The following is a 13,481-nucleotide window of genomic DNA, read 5'->3' as shown; positions in this document are numbered from 1 at the left end:
ATTTCTTCCTTTCACTTCTTCTTCTCAGCTGTTCTGTTCACAACAACAAAGAGCTGACTGACACACACACTGTCCTCAGTGGGTCTAGGGTTTGAGTCCCTGTGCTGTCACTTGCTGGTACTATGACTCTGCCACCCTGTCTTCCCTCTCAGAGCCTCACATTTCTCACCCTTTCACTGGGCCTAATAAGCCCCTCCTTTTGGGGCTGCCTGATGGATGGAAACATGGGCTCCCAAAAGAGATCATAGGTGAACATTCAGAGCAGCATTCCACATAACCATGGATACCTGGAAACCAGCAGAGCACTACTAGTGTGTGAACAACTGCAGAAGGACTCCAGAGTCCTCAGATGAGGAGAAGGCTGTAGGTAGGTTCAGGTGCCTTGTGTACCACAGCCACAGACCTGCCACATCAGAGGGTCTCTGAAAACTCTTTCCCAAGAGAAAAACGTTAACCTCTGTGGTGAGGGTCCTGTGGAAGGTCACAGGCTGGGGATGGAGGAAGGTCTGACTTGGTCTTCTCTGGACACAGACAGTGAGAAGGCGTGGTCTCCACATGGGCCTAGCCAACCCTCCAGTGGGACCCACATTTGCCAGCCATTTGTGAGGCCATCTTCTGCTCTGCTTCCAGACAATCCGTCTACTGCCATTCTCCCTTCCTCCCATGCTCTTAGCACAGCACCACAGAGAGTGTGGAGCCTTGGACCCTGGTGTGGCCCATTCGGGGAAAGGGAGGCGGTAGGGGGAGCACCCTGCAAGGCTGGAAGGCGGGGAGGTGGAGGCAGGCCAACCATCACGTCCCTGAAGGCTCCTCACTCCTCTCCCAGGGAGCTGCCATTTCAAGTACCCTGTGCACTACAGTGCTCCAACTCACACCTGTGGCTTATGGTAATTGCCCCCCCCACCCCGATCCTGGAAAAGGCATAATGTCTAGAGCATGTGGGAAGCGGCCTGGACGGTTCTGGTCGCATTGGGTACCACTCATCACACCAGGAGCCTACAATCCCACACACCTCTTATCCCTCCCTCCATCGCAACCATGGACCCACACAGAGAAAGGGAAGAACACTCCATTACTCTGTGTGTTTGTGTGTGTGTGTGTGTGTGGCGCATGCGTGAATGTTCAAATTAATCACTGAGGCTCGGTGAAGGTCAGAATCCCAGAAGGTCAGTCACTGCGGCCCAGAGTGGGCCCTTACTTCACACAGAAGCAATCAGGCCCCCAACTGGTACACGCACCCGACTGACCTGTGTGAAAAACAGGGCCAAGTCCTGGATATGTGACCTATGCAGCCCCACCCAACCTCAGAAGAGCTCCAATGTGGAATCACCTTCTGCTATCACTCTCTTGAAATTCTTAATCATTTTCAAGGTATCAGACCTTGGTTTTCCTTTTCCACTGAGCCTCCAAATAATGTGGGCAGCCTGGGTCTAGATCTGGGTCAGGCTCTGGGAACTCACTGGGACAAAAGAGGCTAGGGGGCGGCAGGGACACTGACACCACTGCGTGCCTCCTAGTCCTCTGGGCTGTGTTCTACCTGGCGATGGCCATTACTGGAGAACCCCAGGAAGCCCAGGGCACCATCTCTGCCAGGGATGGAGCTCCTCCCAGGGAACCAGCCTGTCTCTTCCCTCCGCATCTTGCTGGAAACGGACTGGCCTGCTTCAGGATGAGAAGAGGGGCAGTGAAGCCCCTATCCCTCGCTGGCCATGGGCTGACTAAGCTTTTCTCAATTTGTCCTCCTTGGTCAGCAATTTTCACTCTTACCCACGACTGCAGGGCTGAGGCCATCAACCCAGGGCCCTCCTCACTGGGCTCAAGACTCCGTCCCGGGGTGAGGGTCCTGAATTGCCTCATGTTGAGCAAAGGGTTATGGGAGCCAGGTCTCCACAAAAGTGGGGGCTCCGGAGAGAGAACCCTGTGGTTGCCCATGGGCACAATCATTCTGTGGTACGGTGGCACTAACCTCCAGGCCCTCCATTCTCCTGCCGCCTCTTGCCTACTAGCTGGTGCTACTTGAGCTGCCCTCGTGGGGCATCACAAAAGCACTTAAATTGGGGCCTCCTCCAACTCACTGTCCCCCCTCTCACCCGGAACTGCCACACCTCCCTGCATTCCACCTGTAACTGTAGCCCTGAGCTTCATCTGCAGAGGCGAGGGCCACAGATCCAGGACAACCAGAAGCGACCTCCTTACCGGACTAGCCAAAGGCCCATCATAGCCACACGTGCACAGGTCAAGCAGGAGACAACCCAATTCATTTTGCAACTTTAATGTAACACTGATACCAAAACATGAACACACACACAAAAAAGCACACAACGAAAGCAGGAGCAGCAAGGGGAGCTTCGCGTTGCATGGCCCCTCCGACCCACAGGGAGAAGCGCCTGGAGTGCTGCTTAAGAGGGACTCTGCAGAGGCAGTCTGGCTGGATGAGGAACATCACGGCACGTCCTCAACGCTGTCTGGAACACGAGGAATAAAACAGAAACGGATGGATGGAGGCCCACAGCAACCAGCCAGGGGTAATACACAGGGCAACGGGGGTCATTCCGTGTTTCCACAGGCTCGCCACCGCCCTGCCCCTAGCCCTCCCCTTAGCCCTCCTGGGGCCTCCCCCCGGCCTCCCCCATAGCCCTCTCGCAGGTCTCACAGCCCTGGGAAAATCTTACTGGATCCAGGAGAAGAAGCTGGCGCCAACTCGGGCGGCATTTCTGGTCCGGATGGTGGAGCTGGTGCTGGGGCCATCGAGGATGCTGGTGCTGGCCCCGCCGTTGGTGCCGCTGCTGACACCAGCTCTCCATGTGGCTCTCCTGTTGGCACGGTTGCTATTCAGAATGTACTGATGGTACCTGGCCCAGAATGCAAAGGGGATCCTGGCCCAGGCGTCGCCGAAATCCCCGTCCTCATCCCAGGTCAGCAGCTCAGACTGTATGTCGTCCCAGCTCCACCGCCCAATCAGGGCTTCGTCCCCGATATTCATCTGCGCCCTCATCTGGGCCCTGGCATGTTCCTCGGCCATCTCCACATCCATCGTCTTGAAAGCATCATCCACAGCCTCCAAGAAGTGAGCCTTCCATTCCCGGGGGTCCCGGTTCTGGTTCTGAGGTGGGAAACAGCAGCCTCAGTGTCAGGGCTATCCCACAATTTGGGCAGCACCTGCTGCCGGCCACACCCTCCTAGGCGCTTCAGGAAAGGACCACAAAGAGAAAGACCCCTGGAATCGGGCCACATCCGGCACAATCACGACCCCTGTGAACTTGTCTTCATCGCTTAGGAACCGCTCACCATCCACATGAGGAGGCCGTGACCAAGAAACGAACAAGGCATGCAAAGTGCCACCCCCCGAGGCCTGGCACTCCACACAGGTTCCCAGGTACCTGGGCAATGAATCTCAGGACCCTCATCTTGCTGGTCTCGTGGCGGGCTCGCAGGCCCCACAGAAACTCATACTCAGGCGGGCTGCTGTTGGGGATCTTCTTGTACTCCAGGTACCTGAGCGAGAGAGGAAAATGTCCTTGGCTTCTTTCCCAGGAGACCCGTTGTGGAACCCGTGGGTCCCATCGGGCCCCTTCTCTACCCCACAGCTGCAGCTCGGCTGGCAGAGGAGGGCTGCCCCGCCTGCCCCCAGTCTCACCCCCAGGACCTCCGCCCCCAACAGCGTGGCCCTCACAGCTTCACAGCAGTGGGCCACGTACAGGTCAAGAGCGGACATGTGTAGGGCTATGCTCACGGGGAGGCCACAAGTGTTGTGCCTCTCATCATCATAGCTCCAGAATTCCTGTTGGGTGTGTTGTAAACAGAGGAGCCATTCTTCGGGCCCCCTGCTCTGAGCACACCCCGTCACTAGTGGCCCAAATCAAAGAAAGACTGCCGAGCCCCGAAAGATGTACCATTGACAATGGCGGGAAATAAAGGAAAAAAAAAAAAAAAAGAGTCAGCCAAGAGGATCTCCATGGGTTAGTCTAAATTCCCGACCCTTTTATGTGTGTGTGTGCATGTGTGCCTGTCCACACACCTGCCCACCTGCCTGTGCACATGCCTGCCTGTGTCCCTGCTTGCGTGTCCTCCAAGAACCAAGGGCAGGTTGGGTCTAGGCCTGGAACCCAGGAGAGCTGGGCTCCCAGCCTTGGGCCATACTTGGAGACCTCCCTTCTCCAAGCCCCTGGCTCCTCAGGTGTACAAAGAGCAGGGAAAATTCCTGTGGCGGTCCACAGGGCAGGTGTTCAGTGACACGGTGGCCCTAACACACACGGCCTCAGCACACTCCCAGTCAACACAGGCTCCCTGTTCCAGAGACAGCCCCAGAATTCTCCCCCTGACCTCACCCGGGCTGGGCCCTGCTCCTGCTGGATTACAAAATGGGATGTGGATGTCTTCTGCACCCGACTGGAACCGTGGAGTACCCCAGAGTGACATGAGGTCAGCTCAGCAATACTTACTTCTGCTTCACGAAGTCATCTGTGATCAGCTTCCTCAGATCACCAAGGAAAGGGTGCCTCACCCTGAAGGCAAGCAAAGACACCCGTGACCAGTGAGGGTTGCAGGGGCGGACACGGGCGGCAGCATTTCCGGGCACCTTCACTGGCTTCCCAGCCCGTGGGGACTGCCTTCCCAGGACAGGGCACACAGCAGAGGCCAGGTGACCCGGTAGATCCCCTAACTCTGTCTCCCTGAGGTGTCCTCTGTGGACAGAGCTCTGAGGGGGCTGAGAGATTGGCATCATTACCGCATCCATCCCTAGGGAGACCCTCTGTTCTCTAGCTAGCCCGGGCGCCCCACTCCTTTCTAATCCCGGGACCTCCTCTGCCACAGAACAGCACCCAAGGGCAGGGGCCGAGGAGCCAGTCATACCCAGGGCGCAGTCCCATCTTGCGGAGTGCCTCCCAGAGGATAGCTGCGAGGGGAGGAGGGGGACGAGAGATTGGCACCCAAAGATGAGACCGTGGCCAAATCCCCAGGTGCAGAGCCAGCACTCACCCTCGCTGGCACGGTTGCCATTCATGAAGATGACACCCAGAATCACCAAGAGGAGACTCAGCCGAGGAGTGTCCTTGGTCCTACAGGTGGAGAAAGAGGGAAGGGATGCTGTGCAGAGGCCACTGCCCTCAACGATACATCCAGCGCACCATCCACCCTGTCCCAGGTTGCCCATGGGGAGGGGAAATTCTTGGCAGGGATACATAGCCTGCTGCCCCATGGATCACAGACAATTGGCACCCGGAGGAAAGAGACCTAACTGCCTCGCCCATAACCGGGGCATCTGATACCCCTCCCCCCAGGGTTCTGCAGAGCATGGGGTGAGTCAGGGAACACGAGCTGGGCAAGTGGCCATGGGGTGTCCAGAGGCGCCTTCAGGTGGGCCATGCCCACCTCAGGATCTGCACTCTACAGGAAGCTCTCCCTGGAGGGCCACCCTGCTGCACCCATGCCAGCAGGGATGCAATGAACCACCCTCCTCCCACCCAGGGGCAAAAATCCCGACAGCAACAAATTCTCGCCCCCCAGGACACTGCTCATTTTATACAGCGGTCCCCGGGCACTGTGACCTCCCAGGGTGGGCCCTGCCAGGGGGCCCTCCAGCCCTGTGTTCCTGGACCCTCAGAGGATGCAGACAGGGACAAGGCATCCCCAAGGAGGTCACGACATTCTTTCCCCTCCTTACTTCCCCAGAAGACGAGCTGAAGAATCCCGGGTGCAGATGAGAATGTACAGGTGCTCCTCCTTGTCGATTTCCTTCAGGTGGATCCCAAACTTCTACATGGTGAGAAAACAGAGTGAGATCTACCCCCAAGCTGGGCACCGTGTAGCCAGCCAGTCAAGCCCCATGAGACCTGTCCTCCTCCCCTAATCCAAACCTGTGTGTGAGGGCGGGGGGGGGGGGGGCGGGGGAGGACAGGAGACCCACCACAGAGACAGACTCTCAGAGCAGGGCCTGGGAAGGGGCAGGTGTCGCCCTGCGGGGGCAGTGGAAACTCACAGGTGGAGGGCTAGCGGAGGTCCCCAGAGCAGGCAGGGTGGGAACTGGGCCTCCAGGGGCCACAGGCCATCCCACTGCTCCACAGCTCTAATCTCCAGTCGCGTGGAGCAGCTTCTGTCCCCGCACCCACCTTTTCCAGAGTGTAGGTGGCTCGTTCAATGATCTCAGGGAAATGTTCGTCATATTCCCGGATGACGTCCTTCATCATGTCTGTGGGAGGGGGGCAGTTAGGGGAGGCACCTGGGCTGAGCAGGGTCCTCATAGCTGAGCTCCCTCAGCCAGTCATGCTGAAGGCAGCGGGTCGGGGGGCCCCGCTCTGCCGCCTACCTGAGCGCTTGATGGGGATCTTCTTGTAGTCCTTAATCATTAGGTATTTCACCAGCTTATTTGCCTGGAGGAGGAGGAACGCGGGGGTACATCGAGGCACGGGTGGCCAAACAGTGCTGGCCCGTGGGGTAGGAGGGCATGGTGACGCAGAGTGTGGACTTCTTATCTTACCCTCTCTTGCAGAAGGGTCACATTGCGAGGGGGCAAGCACAGGACATGCCTCGAAGGTATCTGGGACCTTGGGGCCACCGGGGGCCGAGGGGCCGACTGAGCCTGTGCCAAAGAGGGGGGCTGCGATGCTCTCCAGGTCGGTGGCACGGCGGGGGGCTCTCTCTCCTCCTCGCTGCTCTCATAGTCCTCGACAAGGTGCTTGGACTGTATCATGAGAGAGAGAGAGAGAGAGGAGACAAGCGGAACTAGCAGAATTCCCGTGCCAAAGCACCCGCCACACACCTTCCCCCCAACAGGCGCTTGGAGGCGAGAGTAGTATGAGCAGTGGCTGGCACGTGCTGAGAGCTTGCTCAGTGCCAGGCTCTGAGCCAGCCTCTTCTCCCACCAGCCCCGAGGGCTGGAACTACGTGGAGTCAAAACACACTCAGCAAGCAGCCTTGTGCTGCGGAAGCCTGGACTAAGCTGGGATGAGAGTAGGGGGAGGGTGGGGAGGAGAGGAGAGGAGAGGAGAGGTGAGGTGGGGAGAGGAGAAGGGGGAGAGAAGGGGCAAGGCAGGGGAGCAAGGGGCTGTGTCGATGGCACAGGAGTCCATACCTTCTTTGTCCTCTTGCCTCCCATTCTGGTCCAGGGCTCAGCACTGTGCTGGGCAGCGGCAGCTGCCCCCTCCTGCTCGGGGATGCTTGTGGCCGCCTTGGCCTTGGCCACAGCAGCTGCCACCACATTCTGAGGCTCCACCCACCGAGTCTTGGCCAGCGCCTTCCCAGACTTGGTGGTCTTGGGCCGGGTGGCTGACCCCTCCCTGGCAGGTGCTGCCTGGGGCACACAAGAGGCAGCACTGGGACCCTCTGCGGGGGCCTCTTGGGCCGGGGCAGGTCTCTTGGGACGAGGGAAGGCCATGCCACTGACACCTGCCGGCTGAGTGAAATCAAAGACATCGTTCTGGCCCAGGAAGGCTGTCTGGGGCTGGGTGGCATCCCTCTCGCTGGCACTTGGAGCCTGAGTGAAAGCACAGGCGGTGCTAGGGCCCTCTGCAGCAGCTTCCTGCGCCAGGAAGGCTGTCTGGGGCTGTGTGCAGGTTGCTGGAGCCCCAGGGGCAGCCCCCTCACTGGCGACTAGCGTCTGAGAGGTCTGCTGAGAGGCATGGCTGGTCTCAGGGGTGGCCCCCTGAGCCTGGGCATATGTCATTGGCTGGGCGTCCTCTACTAGGGCCTGCTGTGCGGCCCTCATCTGGTTAGAGATGGCCTGGTTGAGGGACCTGCGGGCAGCAGAGGCAGCAGCCCGATTGGCTCGGTTGGAGGCGGCAGAGCGGGCTACGTTGGCAGCGCGGGCCTCCGTCTCATTGGCAAGGGTGTCGGGATCCAGCTGCAATGCCTCCACCAGGGTCTGGGCCAGCGCAGGGTTTTCCAGTTCCCAGGGCTCATTCTGCAAGGCCAGAGGAGCGGGGCGCGAGAGGGGAGGGCACACACAACTCTACACACTGCCATGGTGCTTCCCTGGTGGCCCCGCCTCCTCCCACCAGCTGGCCCTGGCCACCCCTCAGCAAGACAGGGAAGGTTCGGGAAAGCTGGCCATGCCTTGCCCACTCGGCCCTCCCCCTTCCTTCACCCACCCCGCTGGACAGGGGTCAAGGCTCAGGGCAAGCAGGTGCCCAAGAAGGGGCCTCACCGCTAAGAAGCGAAAGCCTGAACCCAAGCTCCCAAAGGCTCTCAGGAGATGGATGTCAAGGCTGGTGAGGGTGCCATAGCCACCGAAAGCACCAAATTCTTCATAGTCGTTGCCTCCAGCCATCTCTTCCTCCCTGGCTCGCTGGCTCCCCTCATCCATGTCTCCAGAGTTGGAGTTTCCCGACCGCCCGCTGCGGCTTCTCTCAGCCATGCCGCGGGTCCCAAGGAGGAGACAGCTCAGCCTGAGAGGGAGGGTGAGGCAGCTTCAGGGGAAGGGTGCGGGATTCAGTGAGGCGGGATCTCTCGCGAGCTGAGGGGCCGCAATCATCAGGTTACTAAGCAGTACAAGGCAGCACAAGGAGGTGGTGGTGGCGCAGCGGCGGCGGTGGCAGCGAGGGGGTGGGGTGTGGGGGGGTCTGACCGGGTAGCTGCGGTCAGGGGCAGAGCCCCACCACAGGGATAGAGGAGGAGGCCCCGTCCCCAAAGGGCTGTTGAGCACCGGCAGGCTCCCCATCCGGAGGCTAGGTTACAGCGTTTGAACTGGGGGTGCACCTGAGAGCTCAGGTCCCAAGAGTCCCGAAGGGATGCGTTGAGAGAGGGAGAAACAAAGGGCTTGGGCTTGAGGGCCACAGCTGGGGACCACGACCAAGGGGGAGCAGATGCCAGGGCTCAGACGACAGCGACAGCCCCAAGCTCTGGGAAACCGAATCCCGGGGACCTTGGGGCCAGGTCCCCGCCAGGGCGGGGGTGGACGGGGGATTCAGCTGATTCCGGTCTAGGCTGGGCTCGGAAAGGATGGCTAGGGCTGGATGGTGCATAGGATGAGGGCCTTGGACCGAGGAGGCGAGGTTCCAACTGGAGCCCTGGTGAGCTCAGGTCCAAGGGGCCGGGACTCCGGGAAGGGGGCAAGCGGTCAGCTCCTCCGGAGTCATCTAGGAGCCTCGGGGTGGGGGTGGGGCCTCGGACCCAAGGAAGCTCAGCTCTGAGCACAGGGGTCTGCCCCACGGGTGGGGAGCATGGGCTCTGGGGCCGGTAGGCTGGGGTCTGGGCGCGCGGGCGGGATGGTCATAGCGGGGGTGCTCCTATCTCCACCTCGGGTCTAATGGGGTTCCGGTTCCGAGCGCTCCGGCTTTGTTCAGATCCGGAGGGCGGGGGCAGGGCGCAGCGTGTCGGGTTGCACTCGCCCTCGCCAGGTCCTGTCTGGGGCTGGATCCTTACCTTCCCTGGGGCTCCAATGGCGTCCGTCCTCGGCACCAGGAACCCCGCAGCCGCGCCCTCGCCTACTGCTGCCAGCACAGCAGCTCGGACCACCCCGCCCCTTTTCTCCGCGCACCCCCGGCGGCTGGGGAGCCTGCGCATGCGCGGACCCCTCCAGCCCTCCCGCTTTCCCAACAAAAGCCCTTTCCTCCAGGTCCCCAGTGCGCATGCGATTCCGCGGGTGGGTGGGCAGGGGGGCGGCGGGGTGGGGGTCTTCTTCCCGCCAGATGCCCCTTCACCCCTCCTCCTCCCACCGCAGGCGAGCTCACTGTACCCCGCAGTACAGCTCCACGCACCCAAGTTTCTGTTCTCAACCCACACCCCTCACTGTTGCTCAATGCTTCTAGCTCCTGACCTTTCACCCAAGCTCCTCCAGCCTGGTCCTGGATACTTTATGCCCCATTTCCCCGACACGTCCCCATTGGCCATGTTAAAGAGGTCTCTGGCAGCGTCTGGAACCGCAACAAGTGGGAAACCCTCGACTTGTGACCTGTGGGGCCAGGAAACTGTTGGTGGCCAGGGGATGGAAGCGCCCCTCGCGCTGCCCTCCACCATCCATCTCTAGGGCCCCCAGACACTCTGGCTACATCTGCCACCTCCACTGCCTTCCTTGCAGCTTGGCAGGCCACAGCGGGATCCGTTGCCAGGCCTGTGTTCCTCTCTCAGCAGCTCTGGCAGGTGCATGGAGCCTCCCCATTTGACAGACCAGGAAACAGAGGCACAGACAGACACAGGGCAAGGGCCAGACGAGTCCCCGGAGCCAGTGAACAGAATGTGCACCATTTGGGCCGGTTCTTTCTGAGAGCAAAGTCCCTTGCTGTGCTCCTGCAGGCCTGGGGACCAAGGCACCCTCCTCTCCTCCATTGGAGCCATAGACCTCCCCCACCACCGCATCTGCCCCAGAGGAGCGAGGGTTGTGCTCTGGGAGGCCTAAGCTCATGCCCTGAGCTCTGTGTGAGCCCATCCATATGTGGCCCTTGTTCCTTGCAGGGGGTGTGGGGGGTCTGGTCTGCTCTCTGCTGCCATTGCAGAGCCTCTTGCCTGTGACGCCCTCAGGCTGCCTTCAGAGACCTTCCAGGTGCCCTGAGGGAGCTGCCAAGACAAGTGGGTGTTTCTTGACAGTCTGTGCCATGGCAAGCCCTGGTTCAGAACCAACGCTTGCCTGCCCCCTTCCACGTCAGGGGTGGTCTTGCAGAAAAAAAAGCTACCTCCCGCCCCCGGCTGTGGGAGCCTGCTGGGGTCGCTAGAGCCCCCTGAACCTGGCTCTCCAATGTGAAAACATGGGAAGCACAGTAAGGGGGTCCTGCCCAAGGACATCCAGGCTGCTGTGCTTCTAGGATGACCAGGAGAGACTGCTTTTGAGGCAGAGAATGCAAAAGCCCCATCTCAAATCGGAATGCAACTCTTCTTTTCGCAAGAAGAAAACATGTGAATTTATTTCCGCTCTGTGTGACACGCAGCCTTCAGAATGAAGACCCAGAAGAACAGGGAGACCTGTGTATGTGGGGGAACAATCTTGCAGAAGTAGGGTTGTGGGACCAAATGGTATAACACAATGCTAATAAAAGGAGGGGAGCTTCAGAAGCCCTGCACCTTGGGATTCGTTTCTGTGTCCCTGCATGACATCCACTTATTCTGGGTATGGGAAGGACCCCTCTGGAATGATGTTCTTAGGGTCCAAGTTAGGGGAGCTTTGGAGCATTCTTTGACAGCCGGCTTCAGGGGAGAAGGGTGGGAAAAAGTCAGAGAGCCTTCCCTCCTTCTGCTCTTTTCTCCGAGGCCACGGCACCGTATCCTGGGGCACAGTGTCCTGAACCCCATCGTTCATCCTCCCCAAGAAGTTGCCACCATTCAACTGGGTGGGTGCGTTGTCTCCCAAGCCATTGGACCAGTCTCCCCCGGTCAGGCCAGTCCAGTTAAACAGCCAACAGTGTGTCTAGGTACAAAGAGGTGGCTTCGCAGGTGGGCTTCCACCCCAGTGGGCCTCCCCGTGGTGGGATCCAACAGGTAGGTCTAGTGACGGGCACTGCTAAATGGAAGCAGAGGAGGAGCCGAGGTTAGTGGTCAGAACCACTTCCATCTCTCAGTCCAGAGGGCCTTCGGTCAGGAAGATTTCCAGGTTGGAGTGTGAAGCATCTTCAAGTGAAGAGAGGACTGGCGATGGCAGCCCAAAAGAATTCCCTGGTCTGCGGTGTGGGTCAGGTGTTGCAGTGAACTTTCTGTGTGGCTTGTTCAGAAACAGGTACAAAGGTTGTCCGTCCGTGCATAAGCTGCTGTGGTGATTTCTCTGGCTTCTGTAATGAGAATGTGTTGGACGCTTATTCTGTCACAAGCACCATAACAAACACTTGATATCTTAATATTTACGTGTAATAGCTCATGGAGTCCTCACAGACATGTCATGTGATGAGACAAATATTTGCCCATCCTCGTTTTATAGATGAGAAGGCCAAAGAACACAGTAACTTGCCCAAGGTCCGGGGTAGCAAGACTTGGAGACCTTGTCCGTATAGACTGAGAGCTGGTGGAAGAAGAATTGAGGAGTCCTCAAGGGTATTAAGTAGGTCTAATTTGGGGAGCCAGTGATTTTCATTTGCAATTAAGCTTGTTTTTCACGGACACTCTGGAACATTAAAAAAAAATGCATCTTATTGGGACACCATGTGATGTTCTGACAGACCTGCATATTGTATAATGATTACTTTCCCTTAATTCATTTTATCCTATACATAAATCCTAGGAATGGTACATATGTTACTATGTAATGTTTCTATGGCCTTGTACGCTATGTAATGTTTAAATCAGCTCAAAAACGTCTATCTCCTCCAATGCTTTTCATTCCTTTATGTCCACAACTTTCAAATTCCTTTCTTTTAGCTCTGTGAAATGTTCAGTACATTGTTACCGTCTACAATCACCCTACTCTGCAGTGCCACACCAGGGCTTCTTACTCCTCCCTAACTGTGTCTCATCACCCATTGACCAACCTATCCCAGTCCCTCCTTCTCCCCTTCTCTCCCCAACCTCTGGGAACCACCACTCTACTCTCAACTTCTGTCAGATCACACTTTTTACATTCCACATGTTGTTTCCATTTCACTTGTTTTATAAGCTTTATTCATATATAGTCAAGGGACTCCAACAAACAAAACAAAAACTTGAAAATAATGAAAACTTGGAGAATCATTTTTTTATTTCAAAATGTATTTGTGAAACTACCACAACCAAAACAGTATAATACTAGAAAAAAAACAGAAATATGAACCAATGGAATAAAATAGAGACCCCAGAAATAGACCTTCATATCTATGGACAATTTATTTTAGAAAAGTGTAGCAAGACTATTCAATAGGGGAAGGAAGAGTCTTTAAAGCAAATGGTATTGTGAAAATTGGGTATCTACATGAAGATAACTGAAGTAGTACTCTTACCTTTCACCAAATTTAAAAGTAACTCATAGTGAATAAAGTAACTAAATGTAAGCAGATAAGTATAAACCTTGTAGAGGAAAACTTAAAGGATAAGTTCCATACCATTGTGTTGGCAATGATTTCTTAGGCATAATACCAGAAACACATGCATCAAAAAAAGTTGGACTTAATCACAATTGATTTTTTGCCTCCAAAGACACCATCAATAGGTAGTGAAGTCAATGCACACAGTGGAAGAAAATATTTAAAATTACTCTGCAATGCCACACCAGGGCTTCTTACTCCTCCCTAACTGTGTCTCATCACCCATTGACCAACCTATATAATCAGTCCCTCCTTCTCCCCTTCTCTCCCCAACCTCTGGGAACCACCACTCTACTCTCAACTTCTGTCAGATTACACTTTTCACATTCCACAAATGAGTGGGATCATAGGGTACTTTTCTTTGTTGCCTGGCTGCTTTCACTGAACATAGCAATGTCACACTGCAAATGACAGGATTTCATTGTTTTATGTCTGCATAGTATCCCTTATTTATATGTACTATCTTTTCTTTATCCATTTCATCCTTTGGTGAACACTGGGGTTTTTTCCATTTCACTTCTTCTATAAGAATTATTTATCCATTTGTTGCATGTTGATAAACAAAAT

The 13,481-nt window shown here is 56.7% G+C and overlaps 1 protein-coding gene and 1 non-coding gene across 3 annotated transcripts; both read right to left on the bottom strand.

Moving 5' to 3' along the window:
* Positions 1-2,307: 2,307 nt before the first annotated feature.
* LOC144250791 (melanoma-associated antigen D4-like) lies at positions 2,308-9,447 on the bottom strand. Of its 2 annotated transcripts, XM_077793899.1 has the most exons (13): positions 9,361-9,447; positions 8,144-8,384; positions 7,073-7,900; positions 6,479-6,682; positions 6,308-6,371; positions 6,111-6,190; positions 5,666-5,757; positions 4,981-5,060; positions 4,855-4,897; positions 4,443-4,505; positions 3,381-3,495; positions 2,673-3,103; positions 2,308-2,465 (listed from the first exon to the last, which is right to left on the bottom strand). In XM_077793899.1, the coding sequence occupies exons 2-13, from the start codon at positions 8,351-8,353 to the stop codon at positions 2,456-2,458; spliced, it is 2,220 nt and encodes a 739-aa protein (XP_077650025.1). In that variant the 5' UTR covers positions 8,354-8,384; positions 9,361-9,447; the 3' UTR covers positions 2,308-2,455. The 2 variants fall into 2 exon arrangements, with proteins under 2 accessions (XP_077650025.1, XP_077650026.1); XM_077793900.1 differs by lacking the exon at positions 2,308-2,465 and having other exon boundaries at positions 2,669-3,103.
* On the bottom strand, positions 3,714-3,842 carry LOC144250864 (small nucleolar RNA SNORA11). The gene has a single exon (XR_013342603.1). It is a non-coding gene; the product is annotated as a small nucleolar RNA SNORA11 (small nucleolar RNA).
* Positions 9,448-13,481: the final 4,034 nt, after the last annotated feature.

The sequence above is a fragment of the Urocitellus parryii genome, chromosome X (genome assembly GCF_045843805.1).
Source record: "Urocitellus parryii isolate mUroPar1 chromosome X, mUroPar1.hap1, whole genome shotgun sequence".
Lineage (NCBI taxonomy): Eukaryota > Metazoa > Chordata > Mammalia > Rodentia > Sciuridae > Urocitellus > Urocitellus parryii.
The sequence above is the reverse complement of the archived record's forward strand: the minus strand, read 5'-3'. Positions and strand labels throughout refer to the sequence as shown.

Excerpts from the sequence above, each read along its gene's own strand:
- LOC144250791 (XM_077793899.1), bottom strand. The coding sequence starts at position 8,353 with ATGGCTGAGAGAAGCCGCAGCGGGCGGTCGGGAAACTCCAACTCTGGA. Across the intron at positions 6,683-7,072 it reads GAGGCAAGAGGACAAAGAAG|TCCAAGCACCTTGTCGAGGA; the intron begins GTATGGACTCCT and ends CTCATGATACAG. Across the intron at positions 5,758-6,110 it reads CCACCTACACTCTGGAAAAG|AAGTTTGGGATCCACCTGAA; the intron begins GTGGGTGCGGGG and ends CTCACCATGTAG.